This window comes from Ailuropoda melanoleuca, chromosome 19, assembly GCF_002007445.2.
Source record: "Ailuropoda melanoleuca isolate Jingjing chromosome 19, ASM200744v2, whole genome shotgun sequence".
In the NCBI taxonomy this organism is placed as follows: domain Eukaryota; kingdom Metazoa; phylum Chordata; class Mammalia; order Carnivora; family Ursidae; genus Ailuropoda; species Ailuropoda melanoleuca.
In genome coordinates, this window is record NC_048236.1 from 26899848 (window position 1) to 26914370 (window position 14523).

Sequence of the window (14523 nt, forward strand, 5' to 3'; positions counted from 1 at the left end):
ATTTTTTGGGCCTGAGGTACAGCATGGCTTCTAAGAACTATCTGCTCATGGTCCCAGCAGGCTAACGGAACAGTGATCGAATTGGGATTGTCCCTCATGAAGCTGGAAGGACTCCTGCTCCTGCGTAATGACAACTTGATTGTTAAATCCAAAGGGTTAGGAGACCCAAAATTTGTAGATGGTAGAAGGAATAACACTTCAAATTGTGAATTGAGAGGAGAAAGAAACCAAAAAGCATGCCCAGCTAAGCCAGTTCTAAAAGGACCACCCACAGGGTAGTCTTTTCTGCTCTGCTCCTCTGTCCATGAGACAGGAAAGCTTGGGTTAGGCCTGATTTCTGAAGCTTGGTCAGAAATTCCTTTCTTTGTGTACTTTCCATAAAACTCACTGGGTTAGAGGCAGTGCTTTTGGGCAAGTGTGTGTGCTTTCAGACCTACTTCTCCTTGAAGGTGTTATCCTAAGCTCTAACTTGGGAGAAAAGAATTAGGAAACCTATATGATATCATTTATCCAATCTGAGTTCTCCAGTCCAGGGGGTTACCATAAGAATAATATTTAATGAATATTTTGACCTAGTTTTGTCTTTTATTCCTCAAATCCCTCCAAGTTTGGAACTAATTAAAGATGTGAGCGAATATAATGCTCAAATCCCAGCAAATACTAACGGCTAGTATTTGTTGGGTACGTGGTATGTATCAGACACTGTGTTAAGAGCTTTACAGGCATTGCTTCATTTAATCCTCACGACAACTCTAGTAGGAGATACGCATTGTTGTTACTCCCACCTGACATAGAAGAAAATAAGCTTAGAGAGCTGAAGTGACCCGCCCAAAGCCATATGCAGCTGGTAACTGTGGTTCTCAGACATGGAAGTGGATTCAGCCATTTGACTGCATCCCATCATAAATCATCTCTTAACATATTAGGCAAAGATTAAAACAAGAGCTCCAGCTTATCCTTGTTGCAGAAATCAGGGTAATTACAGGACCATCAATCTGCTGTGAATACTGTCTAGAGCGGATCTTATCTGAGATCTATCAAACTGAGCATTTACAAAGGCTTGATGTAAGATAATATATTATCTTTTATATTATATTATTATATTTTATATTATAATAAATTGCTTCGCTTTTAATTTTTGTGTTCTTTTTCTTCATTTATGATACTAATTTCACCTCTCATGAATTCTGAAGTCAGTATGGCTAGATCTAGCAACTGTTTCCCTAATTCAGCCTCAAACTTTTACTACAATATGAGAATACTTTTAACACGTAGTATCATGGGAAATTAATAACATAGTAAATAGTTCCTAACACAGTCTTACATAAAAATGATTAAATATAACCCTATTAGATTTTCTTTCATCTTAAAGAATCACCCTAAGCATTCCATTCGGATTTTGCCTCAACCATTGCATTTTAGCTACTCACATGAGACCATTTTAATTATGACAGTCTGTAAGATACTGAAACAGAGTCCCTTTATTATGTCTGTAAGACACTAAAACAGAGTCCCTTTATAAATATCAATAATAAAATAAATGTCCATCAATATAATATCCATAATCAATTTAATTTTAGGTTACCAATTTGCTAATGATCCTGACAATTCAATGCCAAAACTGATGAGCACTTCAAATTTTTACACACATCATCTCCTAGAGAAATAAAAGAATAACAGGCTGCAAGAGCATGTAATTAGTGTAATCACATGAGAAATATATTTTGGACTTTAAGTATATTTAAGGAAATGCTTCTAAAATTCTTATCATGGCAATGTATCCACTATAATTCATAAATTATTTAATTACACTTTAATTCTACACTAGTGTATCATAAAAATTTTGCCTTTGAAAGAAAATGTTAAAGCCTGTAAAATGGAAAATGTAAACCATCACTCTGAGGTACCCTTATGTACGGGAACTTGTTGATGTCATATTTTTACCTCCGAAATCGGTTTCTCATAGACATCTTCTCCTATAGACTTCTCCTGGGCTAGGATGGCGTCTCGGTGCAGGACTCGCAGCACTTTCTCTGGCTCTGCAGACCCGTAATGAGCCTCCAGAACCTCGGGCTTGGTTTTCTCTGTCTTCAGCATGTGGATCACATCTTCCCTGGCCTGTGGTACAGTGCGGCAAGGTCAGACAGCTGACAACATAAATCACATGCCAGACTCACAAAATCAACACAAAGCTTATTGAACACATCCCCATCTCTTCGGTGCTATTGGCAAATTCACTGAGTATTTTGTTCTTATTTTTTATCAAAAGCAGATTGGCAAGCAGATACTCTGCTTCAGGTTGCTAGGAAGCAGGCAAGCAGAAAACGGATTTGTGCTAATATTAACTACATAAAAATTGCTTTATCTAAGTAGAAAAGATTCTGAGTGCTTCTGAATCAAGAGGACCTGGGATACTTACCCCATTTCAGTGCACATGATGTCAAGGACAATTTAAAGTTTTCTAGTTTTCTATTTATGCCCTCAATGAAGTATTCAAATCTGGTTTCCCCATTCTAGTTATAACTCTATGTGTAATTAACAAAAACAGCCTTTATTAATGAGTTCCTGTTTCCCATCAAGTGATTCATTTTATACAGAAACACATGGTTGGAAACTCACATGGTGCTGGGCTGGGCTTTTCGATCTAACGTATTCACACCAAAGGTGAAATTTAACTCCTGTAACATTCAGACTACCAATCACATGAGTCAGATTGGTGGGGTCAGGGTTGTTCTTCTGGTTTCTCAGCAAAACTTCAGCACTTTGTTGAGCTCTTGAGAAAACCACATGATTATAGGTTTTATATCATATTGACTAGGGATCTCATCACATAATGCAAATACATCTGGATGTATTTTCTACTGGTTAGTAGTGATGAATTTTCTAGTTATGATGGAGCTGACATTTGGTAAATGTACTCCCATCTGGTAATATACTTGTTTTTCCAGTAATGGTGATGGGTATGTAGTATCCAATCTCATGCCAACCTATACCAGAGAGCAAACTGGTGGGCTAGAGTTGCAGTCTATGGCAATAGAATAGAGTTTTCCCCTGTGTTACACTAATTATGGGTTTGACATTATAAACCTGGCTCATTATCATGGTATTCTAAACAAGGGAGATAACTAGTTAGCCATAAGACAAGAGCATTATAAAATTTGTCTTTCTTGAGGTTTCTCACTTTTATTGCTTTTTCATAGTCTCCGAATTACTCTAATTCCAGATGGCTAAAGACTAATTTATTACAGAAATAGACTGGAATTTGCAGATTTTCCCCATGTTGTCTCTGCCACATTTACATGTGCTCATTTTAAGACAAAAATTGGAAAATATTAATTTTGAAGAAACTAGTAGATTGGAATTAGCAAGAAAGTTAAAGTCAGAAAATAAATTTAATGGAAAGGCAATGTATTTCCATGTTGAGTGAAAGATCATAAGCATAGATGCAGCACCACACTATCTTGTATAGTATCTTTGTGTAGCTTAGGAAAAGATGTTTACTTCTTCCGGGAGATAGCCTGAGTCAGAGTGCAGTTTACCTAGCAAGGAAAGAAAGGGCTATATTTCAACCCCTATCTGTCCCCTCTCCCAGGCACCCTTGTCCAAGGCATAACTCCATTCTGTAGATGGTGGCCCTGTACTGAAGGAGCCTAAGGTCTGTCATTGGTTATTGGTTTTCAGGCAAATAATATAAATAAGGAGATTTTAGAAATGTAAATAAGTAGCTATTTCAGTTCAAAAGTTTAAGCTATGTGGTTTTAAAACATGTAAATATTGTTGGTATCTATCTTCTTGACCAAATCTTAATTCTTTTAGAAGAAAACAGTTTCTTTTGTTCCAACTGATATGAAACACCTTTTTCTTCTCTCCCTAAAAATGTACTTAATCTTGAGTTGATTAACTTTGATATGCTACATATACCACACATTTCATTCTTAGTTTAATTACTCTAGACACTAATTACCAAAGGAAAAGAGGCTATGGTGATATAACACTGGGCATTATATATTTAGAATCACACTATTCATCATGAACTTACTAAAAGCTTTTTAATTGCTATAATAATAACCCTGGAAGGAATACAAATGCTGCCTATAAATCACTACTATTTAAAGTAGTTTCATATAGTAAATCGATCATTATTATTGTGGTGTCTGTTTAATCAATGGGTTAATGAAATGACTATTTAATCACAATAAGCTTTTTAACTACTTTAAATATATGATTCAATCTATGTAAATAAAGTCCTACGTTTTGGTGATAAAAGCACTTTACATCTCCATTTTAAGAAACTTCTTAATTTTTAAAAAAGATGTATTTATTTATTGAAGAGAGAGAGTGTGTGCACAGGGGGAGGGGCAGAGAGAAGGAGGGAGAAACTTGAGCCGACTCCATGCTGAGCACAGAGCCACCGTGGGTTCCATCTCAGGACTCTGAGATCACGACCTGAGCCGAAACCAAGAGTCTTTTTTTTTTTTTTTTAAGATTTTATTTATTTATTTGCAGAGAGAGACACAGCCAGTGAGAGAGGGAACACAAGCAGGGGGAGTGGGAGAGAAAGAAGCAGGCTCCCAGCAGAGGAGCCTGATGTGGGGCTCGATCCCATAACGCCGGGATCACGCCCTGAGCCAAAGGCAGACACTTAACGACTGCGCCACCCAGGCGCCCCTGAAACCAAGAGTCTAAACCCACTGCACCACCCAGGTGCCCCGAAACTTCTTAATTTTTATATAGAAGAATGAAATACAAAATGTAAGAAGGTTCCTGTCCTTAAACATTACTGTTTTCACATAGACATTCATCAGAAGCAAGTGGCTAAATTCTTAGGGTGCTGCAGAGGTGCTAAATAGACCACTGTATTTATATATACGTAAAAGGACCCAGAGGGAAGAAAACTTTGAAGACGACTCCAGAAAAGAGAAAGAAAGGGGTCAGAGAAGGAAGGAACTAAATAAAATTGTTCGATTTATTTAGTCCTGATGATGAAGGAGAATAAATATGAGATTAGGGTATAAAAAAACAGATACAGAGGGGTCGCATTCTTCTATTCCATCCTACAAGTTCCTCTTTGTGCCAAGGGAGACATATGGAAGCCAAGAACAAAGATGTCCCTGCAGAACTGTAACGCACCAGATGGAGCAAGGGGTTGTCTCGACTGGCTGCATAAGGAACAGATTAAAAACATATGGGGGCAGCAAAGAGCTATTCTGCAAAGCCCACGGCCAACAGGTGAGTTGATTCATCTTATAAAGTCAATAGAAGGTATCTGGGCTGTGCTGGGAGAGCAGGAAATGGCAGAAGTGGGGGTAGAATAAGACACAGAACAAGTGGAGCCACAACAGGTGGCATAGTTCAAAAAAAGAGTTAAATCCAACCATTCATTCAATGCATATTTGTGCACACTTAGGGCAATGCATTGTGTTCAGTATTAGAGATATAACTGCATCCTTAGAGATTAAAGCCTGGAAGGATATGAACAGATAATTGAAAGGCATTGACATGTTAAGTCTTAGGATGGAGGAGAAACAGGGGGCTAAGAACTTCATCTAAAAATACACTTGACTTGACTATAAGCTAAGGAAAAGGCTTCACAGAGGAAGTGACTCAAAAATCTCACAATGAGTACTTGAGCCAGGGAATGGGGGATTTAGGGTAAGAGTGTTCTTGGCCAAGGAGAAACTGTAGGCAAAAGCCAAACAGATGTAGATGCATGGGCTGGAAAACATGAAGCTGGAGTAATAAATAATGGGCAAATCACGAAAAACCTCGTAAACCAGGTGTTGAGTTTGCATTTTCTCCTGGAACAGCAAGAAGCCTTGGAATTTTTAAGCAGCAAGACAGTGACATGGTCAGGTGTGTGTGGAGGAAAGATCATTCATTCACCCTGTTAAAAACGTGCAAAATCTGAATCAACAGGTATGTTGGTGCAGTCCAGGACATGTGATTTAAAATCTCTGCAAAACCCACAGCTAAAATCCTACTCAATGGGGAAAAACTGAGAACTTTCCCCCTAAGATCAGAACAAGACAAGGATGTACACTCTCACTACTTTTATTCAACATAGTACTGGAAGTCCTACCCACAGTAATCAGATAAGAGATATAAATAAAAGGCATTAAAATTGGTAAAGAAGAAGTAAAACTTTCACTCTTTGCAGATGGCATGATACTACAGGTAGAAAACCCAAGACTCCATCAAAAAACTACCAGATAGAACAATTAACTTGAATTCAGGATATAAAATCAATAATCAGGAACTTGTTACATTTCTATATACTAATAATGACATAGCAGAAAGAGAAATTAAGAAAACAATCCCATTTATAATTGTACCAAAAAAAGATACAAGACTTGGAATAAACTTAACCAAGGAAATGAAAGACCTGTACTCTGAAAACTATAAAACATTGATGAAGAAATTGAAGATGACCCAAACAAATACCAAATGGAAAGATATTCCACGCTCATGGACTGGTAAAACAAATGTTGTTAAAATGTCCATACTACCAAAAGAAATCTACAGATTTAATGCAATCCTTATCAAAATACCAACAGCATTTTTCACAAAACAATAACTAATAATTCTAAAATTTGTATGTGACTATAAAAGACCCAGAATAGCCAAAGCAATCTTGAAAAAGAAGAACAAAACTGGAGGTATCACAACCCCAGATTTCAAGATAGATTACAAAGCTGTAGTAATCAAAACAGTATAGTATTGGCACAAAAATGAACACATAGATCAACGAAACAGAGTAGAGAACTCAGAAATAAGCCCACACTTATATGGCCAATTAATCTATGATGAAGAAGGCAAGAATATGCAATGGGAGAAAGATAATCTCTCCAACAAATGGTGTTGGGAAAACTGAACAACTATATGCAAAAAAAATGAGACTGGATCACTTTCTTATACCATATACAAAAATAAACTCAAAATGGATTAAAGACATAAATGTGAGACCTGAGAACATAGAAATCCTAGAAGACAGCACAGGCAATAATTTCTCTGACATTGGCCATAATAACATCTTTCTAGATATATCTCCTGGAGCAAAGGAAATAAAAGCAAAAGTAAACTATTAAGACTAAAAAAAGTGAAAACTTCTCTACAGTGAAGGAAACAATCAACAAAACTAAAAGGCATCCTACTGAATGGGAGAAGATATTTGCAAATGATATATCCAATAAAGGATTAGTATCCAAGATATACAAAGAACTGATACATCTCAACACCTAAAAAACAAACAATCCAATTAAAAAGTAGGCAGAAGACATGAACAGACATTTCTCCAAAGAAGAAATCCAGATGGCTAATAGACACATAAAAAAGATACTCAACATCACTCATCAGGGAAATGTAAATCAAAATTACATGAGATGTTACCACATACATGTCAGAATGGCTAAAATCAACAACACAAGAAACAACAAGGGTTGGCAAAGATGTGGAGAAAAAGGAACCCTTGAGCACTATTGGTGGGAATACAAACTGTGCAGCCACTGTGGAAAACAGTATGGAATTTCCTCAAAGAGTTAAAAACAGAACTACTCTATGATCTATTAATCACACTACTGGGTATTTACCTCCAAAATATAAAAACATTAACTCAAAAGGATCCATGCACCCCTATGTTTATTACAGCATTATTTGCAATAGCCAAACTATGGAAGCAACATAAGTGTCCATCAATAGAAGAATGGCTAAAGAAGGTATGGTATATAGGGGCACCTTGCTGGCTCAGTTGGTAGAGCAACCAATTCTTGATCTCAGGGTCGTGAGTTCAAGCCCCATATTGGGCATGGAGCCTACTTAAAAAAGAAATTGTGCTACACACATACAAAATGGAATTTTATTCAGCCATAAAAAGAATGAAATCTTGCCATTTGCAACAATATGGGTGGATTAAGAGAGTATAGCGCTAAGTGAAATAAGTCAGAGAAAGACAAATACTATATGATTTCACTCATATGTGGAATTTAAGAAACAAAACAAACAAACAAAGGAAAAAAAGAGACAAACCAAAGACAGACTCTTAACTATAGAGAACAAACTGATGGTTACCAGAGGGGAGGGGGTGAGGGGATGGGTAAAATAGGTCAAGGGGATTAAGAGTATACTTATCTTGATAAGCACTGAGTAATGTATAGAATGGTTGAGTCACTATATTGTACACCTGAAATTAATATAACACTGTACATCAATTATAGTGGAATAAAATAAAATATCTCTGCAGGTGATTTTAAAGCACAGCTACATTTAGAAACGACTGCTTTAGGACAGATAGGCCAATTCAACACTAAAACCACTTAAAACATTGCTATGTTAGCTCAAGCTTCTGGGCAGAGTCATCTAATTCTTAGGTACTTGCTTGACCCAGTGGTTTCTCATGTTCTCGTTATGTTATCAGTTCCACTGATTCTTCTTCACCACGGAATCATGATCACTTCACACCACAGCCTAAAGCAGGGGAGTCCCTGGAAACCATTGGAAGTGATTGCCAGTTCTGGGACATGAGCATAACCAATTATCCCAGTTTGCCTGGGACTAAGAGGAGCAGGGCCCCACAAAGCTAGAGTTTTGAAAATCAGGATAGTCCCAGGCAAACTGGGATGAGTTTGTCATCCTAGGACAAAGTGGTGGACAGGAGTGGACAGGAGACTGGATATTCCAAAATGTCCCCATATCTAGCTATTGGCAGCCATAGGAAGCTTACTATACTCAGGTACTAAATTTCAGTGACAATGTTTCTAAAACTTAGCTTTCTTTAAAGGCAACATGCCATTATTGATGATTAAGCCTGGTGACAATTGCAACTATTTTTTAAACTTATGGGATTTTTCAATCTTTTGGAAAACCCATGAGTCAGAAAGAATGCTTAGTTCTTATGCACATGTGACATAGCTTTTTATACACTTCTAAAATGGGTATGTATAACATCCTGGGAGGACAGGGCAAAATCAAGCTAAAGAAGGTATACCCCCCTGAAGCACTACAATTACTTGAAGACTTGGGGTGAATGGGAAGTCATTTAAAAATTTTTCAAAAATTAATACAATTTTAATATTCACTTTAGTATTTAGGACTTAAAAGTTCCTAAACACTCTTGCTTCTTTGTATTATTTTGTTAACTATCTAAATACAGTCCTGTTGCTGCAGTGAGCCAAGGAACCCCAGAAAGACGGTCCTGGATGACCAACGCATGCCCATTCTGTTAATGCTTTCCTATTTCGGCAAATCCATTCAACGTTCTTTATCTATTTAAATAAGGTAATTTATTAGTTTACTTGTCTTTCTTTCTTAGGCTGTGAGCTGGTTTGAGGACAAAGATGTGTCTACAGTGTCTACTAAAAGAATGCTTGCTCATGTGGTAGGAACTCAGTAAATATTTGTTCAAATAAGAAAGTATAATTAAATGATGTGAAGTCAGAGAGGCGTAAACTGGCACTGAAAATCTCAGAACAACCTTAACCACTTAGCCTTGTTGAAAAGAGCTAAACAATTAATTACATTTTGTGAACTTCTACTCCGTCATCTGACATTTTTGTCTATAATTTAGGAGCCACTTTGCTCTTAAGTTTATTGCAAAAAAAAATATGAAAACGGAATAAGGGAAAACAGTACTTTCTACCAGAATGTTGCAACAAGAAATGGACTATCTTTAAATCTCATACAAATTGAATTGTACTATTTACTCTTGTTAGGTAAATACAAATACTCTAAATATATTGGAAGAAAAAAAGCTATATAATTTATGATGATATTAACTATTACTACAGAAATTAAACCTATTTTTCTCCTGAATTTTAGAATGCAAAGTTAACATGATTAGTAACCCAACAACATATAAGGAGAAGATTCAAATATGGTTAGTTTAAAGGCCATTGGGGCTAAAAATGTGTCTTGGTTTCTCTGGAGAAATTTCTTTCCATAAATATGTGGTCAATAGTGCCTAAAAGTCATTAGAGTTTATTAGAGATCACTCCTTTCTAGCACTTCAGACTGAATATCATCCAAAAGAAATACTTCATTAAAATGTTAAAAGCAGATGCTATTGTTATTACCAACATAATACCTTGAATTTTTAAAAATAAAATCNATGGTCAATAGTGCCTAAAAGTCTCTATACCCATGTTTATTAGAGATCACTCCTTTCTAGCACTTCAGACTGAATATCATCCAAAAGAAATATTTCATTAAAATGTTAAAAGCAGATGCTATTGTTATTACCAACATAATACCTTGAATTTTTAAAAATAAAATCCCTCAAAATCCCAATGATGTTTTTTGCAAAAGTAGAAAAATCCATCCAAAAATGCAGAAAAGCCAAAGAACCAAAACAATATTGAAAAAGGACAAAGTGGGAGGTTCCAGATTTCCTGATTTCAAAACTTACTAGAAAGCTACAGTCATCAAAACAGTGTGGTACTGGCATAAATACAGACATGTAGACCAGTGGAATAGAACAGAGAGCACACAAATAAATCCTCACATATGTGGTCAAATGATTTTCAATAAGAATGCCAAAACCATTCAATGGGGGAAAGGACAGTGTTTTCAACAAATGATGTTGGAAAAATTGAATATTCACATGCAAAAGAATGAAGTTGGGCCATTATCTTACATCATATGCAAAAATGAATTCAAAATGATCAGAGACCTAAATGGAAGAGCTAAAACTTTTAGACAAAAATAGAGGGGGAAATTTCATGAAATTGGATTTGAAAATGAGTCCCTTTTTTTTAAGATTTTATTTATTTGTTTGTTTGTTTGTCTGACGGATGGAGAGAGAGAGCACAAGCAGGGGGAGTGGGAGAGGGAGAAGGAGACTCCCCGCTGAGCAGGGAGCCAAATGCGGGGCTCCATCCCAGGACCTGGGGATCATATTCTGAGCCAAAGGCGGATGCTCAGTGGACTGAGCCAGCCAGGTGCCCCTTGACAATGATTTCTTACATGTGACACAGCAAAAGCATGGCAACAGCAGAAAAAATGGATCAGTTGAACTACATCAAAATTTAAAGCTTCGGTATCAAAGAACACAATCAACAGAGTGAAAAGCAACTCACAGAATGGGAGAAATTATTTGCAAATAATATATCTGATTATCCATTAAGAGATTAATACCCACAATATACAAAGAATGCCTACAGCTCAACAACAAAAAACCAAAAATTAAAAATTGGACAAAAGACTTAAATAGACATCTCTCTGAAGAAGATATACAAATGGCCAACAAGCACTTGAAAATATGCTCAGCGTTACTAGTCATTAGGGAAATGTAAATCAAAACCACAGTCAGACACCACTTCATACCCATTAGGATGGCTATCATCTAAAACACAGGAAATAACAAACATTGGCAAGGATGTAGAAAACTTTAAACTATTGTGCACTGCTGATGAAAATGTAAAATACTCTAGCCACTATAGAAAGCAGTAAGGTGGTTCCTCAAAAAATTAAAAGTAGATTACCATATGACCCAGCAAGTCCGTTTCTGAGTACATACCCAAAAGAACTGAAAGCAAGGACACTCATGTTCATAGCAGCATTATTGACAATAGCAAAAGGTAGACACAACCCAAGTATCCATTGACAGATGAAGGGGTAAACAAAATGTAGTGTATACACACAGTGCAATATTATTCAACCTTTAAAAGGAGGGAAATTCTGACACTTGCTACAACATGGACGAACCTTGAGGACATGCAAAGTGAAATAAGCCAGTCACAAAAGGACAACTATTATATGATTCCACTTATACGAGGTATTTAGAATAGTCACATTCACAGAGACAGAATGTAGAATGGTGCTTGTCAGGGTCGGGGGGTGGGTGGGTGGTTGGGGAAGACAGAGTTGTTTAATGAGGACAGAGTTTCAGGTTTGGAAGATGAAAAATGTTCTGGAGATGGATGGTGATGGCATACAAGGTAAATACATTTAATGCTAATGAACTGTGCACTTAAAAATGGTTAAAATGGTCAATTTTACATTATGTATATTTGACCACAGTTTTTTAAAAAGTTAAAAATATCATGTTTGTTCCCAAAAGAATTGGAATAAGAAAAGAAAAACTATTCCCATCCTTTATTTAGAGATTACCACTTTAAAGAAAAATGTAAAATTCCAATGTAATAAATTATAAATGTTCAGTCATATTTTCCTTATGATTAGTTAGCTGTATGTCAGAGTCATCCATGGATTTAAGCACACTTTCACTACTTATGTGGTTTTCTTCTTTTTTCTTTTTACACACTTTGGGATATTAATAGTACAACAGCTGCTATATCCCGGATTAGAAATTAGATAAGGTCACAGGTTCCCCCATGCAGTGCTGTGATGCTGCAGTGTATAATTTCTTAAATTCCAAAAGACTACAAGCTTTTTGTTCTGTGCTAATAAAGACCTTGGCACAGAGCCTTTAAACTCCCCACCCCTATCTATGAGCAGGTCCAGCAGATAGGGTCCAGCTTTCTGTGAACAAGTTGAGAAACTGAATTCCCGAAAATATGGGAGAAGCCATTGTGAAAGCACAACTAGATGCTTATTTTCTCATGGTGGTTGTTTATCTAGCCCCATAAATTTAATCCCTTCAGCAAAAGCCAGCTAGATGAGACCTAGGACAGAGGAAGCATCTATACTAGATGTGGTACCAGACAGCTCTGTACAGCTCTGTACAGACATCTCTGGTACAATCCTGCTTATTAGGTTAAATTTTGTTCACCTCCTTACTTTTTTCTATGATTGTCTCCTTGTTAGATTGTCTCTAGAAGTCATTTTTCAAGCTTGAGCAAAATCTTGCCATGTAATCCTGTCTGGAGGGTTGACTGGCAGGGTGGCCTTGCCATAGAGCTATTTGCATGAGGAACTGAGGCTCTTCCTGGGAAAGCACTCATCCCAAGGGAGGAAGGGCACCATGTTGGTTGAAGGACAATAGAGCAGGGTCAGAGGGGAAGGGTGAGTCTGAGTGCAGCATAGTGTCTGTCACTCAGACTCCCCTCCAGCCCATCCCCCTCAACACACGCCTGAGTCTCAGGGTGAGGGATGGCCATAAAAGACCTAAATAAAACCAAGAGGAATTGGCAAATTAGAATTCAAGACACCATGCTTCAGTAGTAAAGGGGGGGAAGTAGGAAGGAGCAGCCCTCTCTATATCTTGCATCATGCTCTCAGTGTAGACATCAGTCTGAGCAGTCTCCAAGTAGACATCAGCTGACATAAACAAAAGAGAAAGCCTTTGGGGCAGGCACACACAGCAGTGTTGGCTGTGCTTTCAGCAGGCACTTGCAGGGGTAGCCATCATTACCCCTTGGAGTAGGAACAAGGGCAAAATGGCAAATGCCAAATGATAGCCTAGAGGTGTGTGCAGAACACGTGTGGGTCGTCCTCTGAGGACTTCCAGCATATTATGGAAGGAACCTCAGGGAACCTGGCATTCCCACCGAGCCGGTGGGGGCAGAGGCAGGAGAGGAAGAAGATAGCTTAGTTTATTTGATCTTATTTTTATCCTGTGTCTGGTGAGGGCTGGGGAATATAAGTAAGACTTTTCTCAAAGGAGAAAATATGTCAAACAAACAAGACAAGACTACATCATCTGGATAGAATTTATACGCGAGGTTTATGTGAATCACATAACATAGAGTTCCTTCAGATTTGGCATGTTTTTTGATATATTCATTTCAGCCTCTGACTTCAGTGAATTCTATGTTTATAACACACATGTGACCAACTTAGAACTAGAGTTTAATTTTTTGAAGAAAAATACGAGAAAATGTCAGCCATTATGAACCTACAGGGAATGCCACACTGGAAATTTACTTTCATAAGTAACCAAGAGTTAGTACCTCAAACACTAGAGTTTTTTCATTTTAAGGGCTTGGGAGTAGGAGCATCCTCAAATGAATTATAAAGCCCCTTTCCTTTTAAAAAGAATATAAGGTACATAAGTTACTGTTTTTTCACAAACTCAGGTGGTCATTCTAAGATCAATTGTTCTGATGTACTGAAGAGGTATATTGCTGTGTGGTTCTTTCACCCGCTTGTCTTTCATCTTTCTCTTTGAACTGGTTCTTGACATAGACTTAGAGCTAGTGTAACGCTTATTTTTACTACAACTCAAGAGAAGCGATGTGGTAGAAAGAACATGCACTTGGGAATCTTGAGTTAGCAATATGCATTATCACTACTGCTAGTGTGACTTGAAACAAGTGAGTTAGCTTCTCTGAACTCGGTTTCCTGTCCTGTAAAATGGGCATAGCAGTAGCTATGGCAAATGTTAACTACCCTGCCCTTTGGGAGCCAGACAAATCGTGGCTCTGCAGTTTACTCTAGCCATGTGACCTTTGGCCAGTTAGCTCTGAACTTCAGTTTCCCCCTCTGTGTGAGAATGAAATATCCACGAAGTGCCTAATGTAGTGCCTGGAATACTGTAGGTGCCCAACAAAAACCAGTTTCCTCTTTTCTCTCTCAGAAAGGTAAACTGGCTGATGTGGAACAGCCGCATCTGCTGAGTAGCACACCCAAAAG

At 37.4% G+C, this 14523-nt stretch overlaps 1 protein-coding gene across 2 annotated transcripts in view; it reads right to left on the bottom strand.

Annotated features, from left to right (window-relative positions):
- The window catches only part of FILIP1 (filamin A interacting protein 1), a 173250-nt gene that overhangs the window by 61705 nt on the left and 97022 nt on the right, over window positions 1–14523 (bottom strand). For both annotated transcript variants that reach the window (XM_011232635.3, XM_011232634.3), the window contains exon 3: window positions 1945–2118. In XM_011232635.3, the coding sequence (XP_011230937.1) occupies window positions 1945–2118 (174 nt within the window). The remainder of the gene's footprint in view (window positions 1–1944; window positions 2119–14523) is intronic.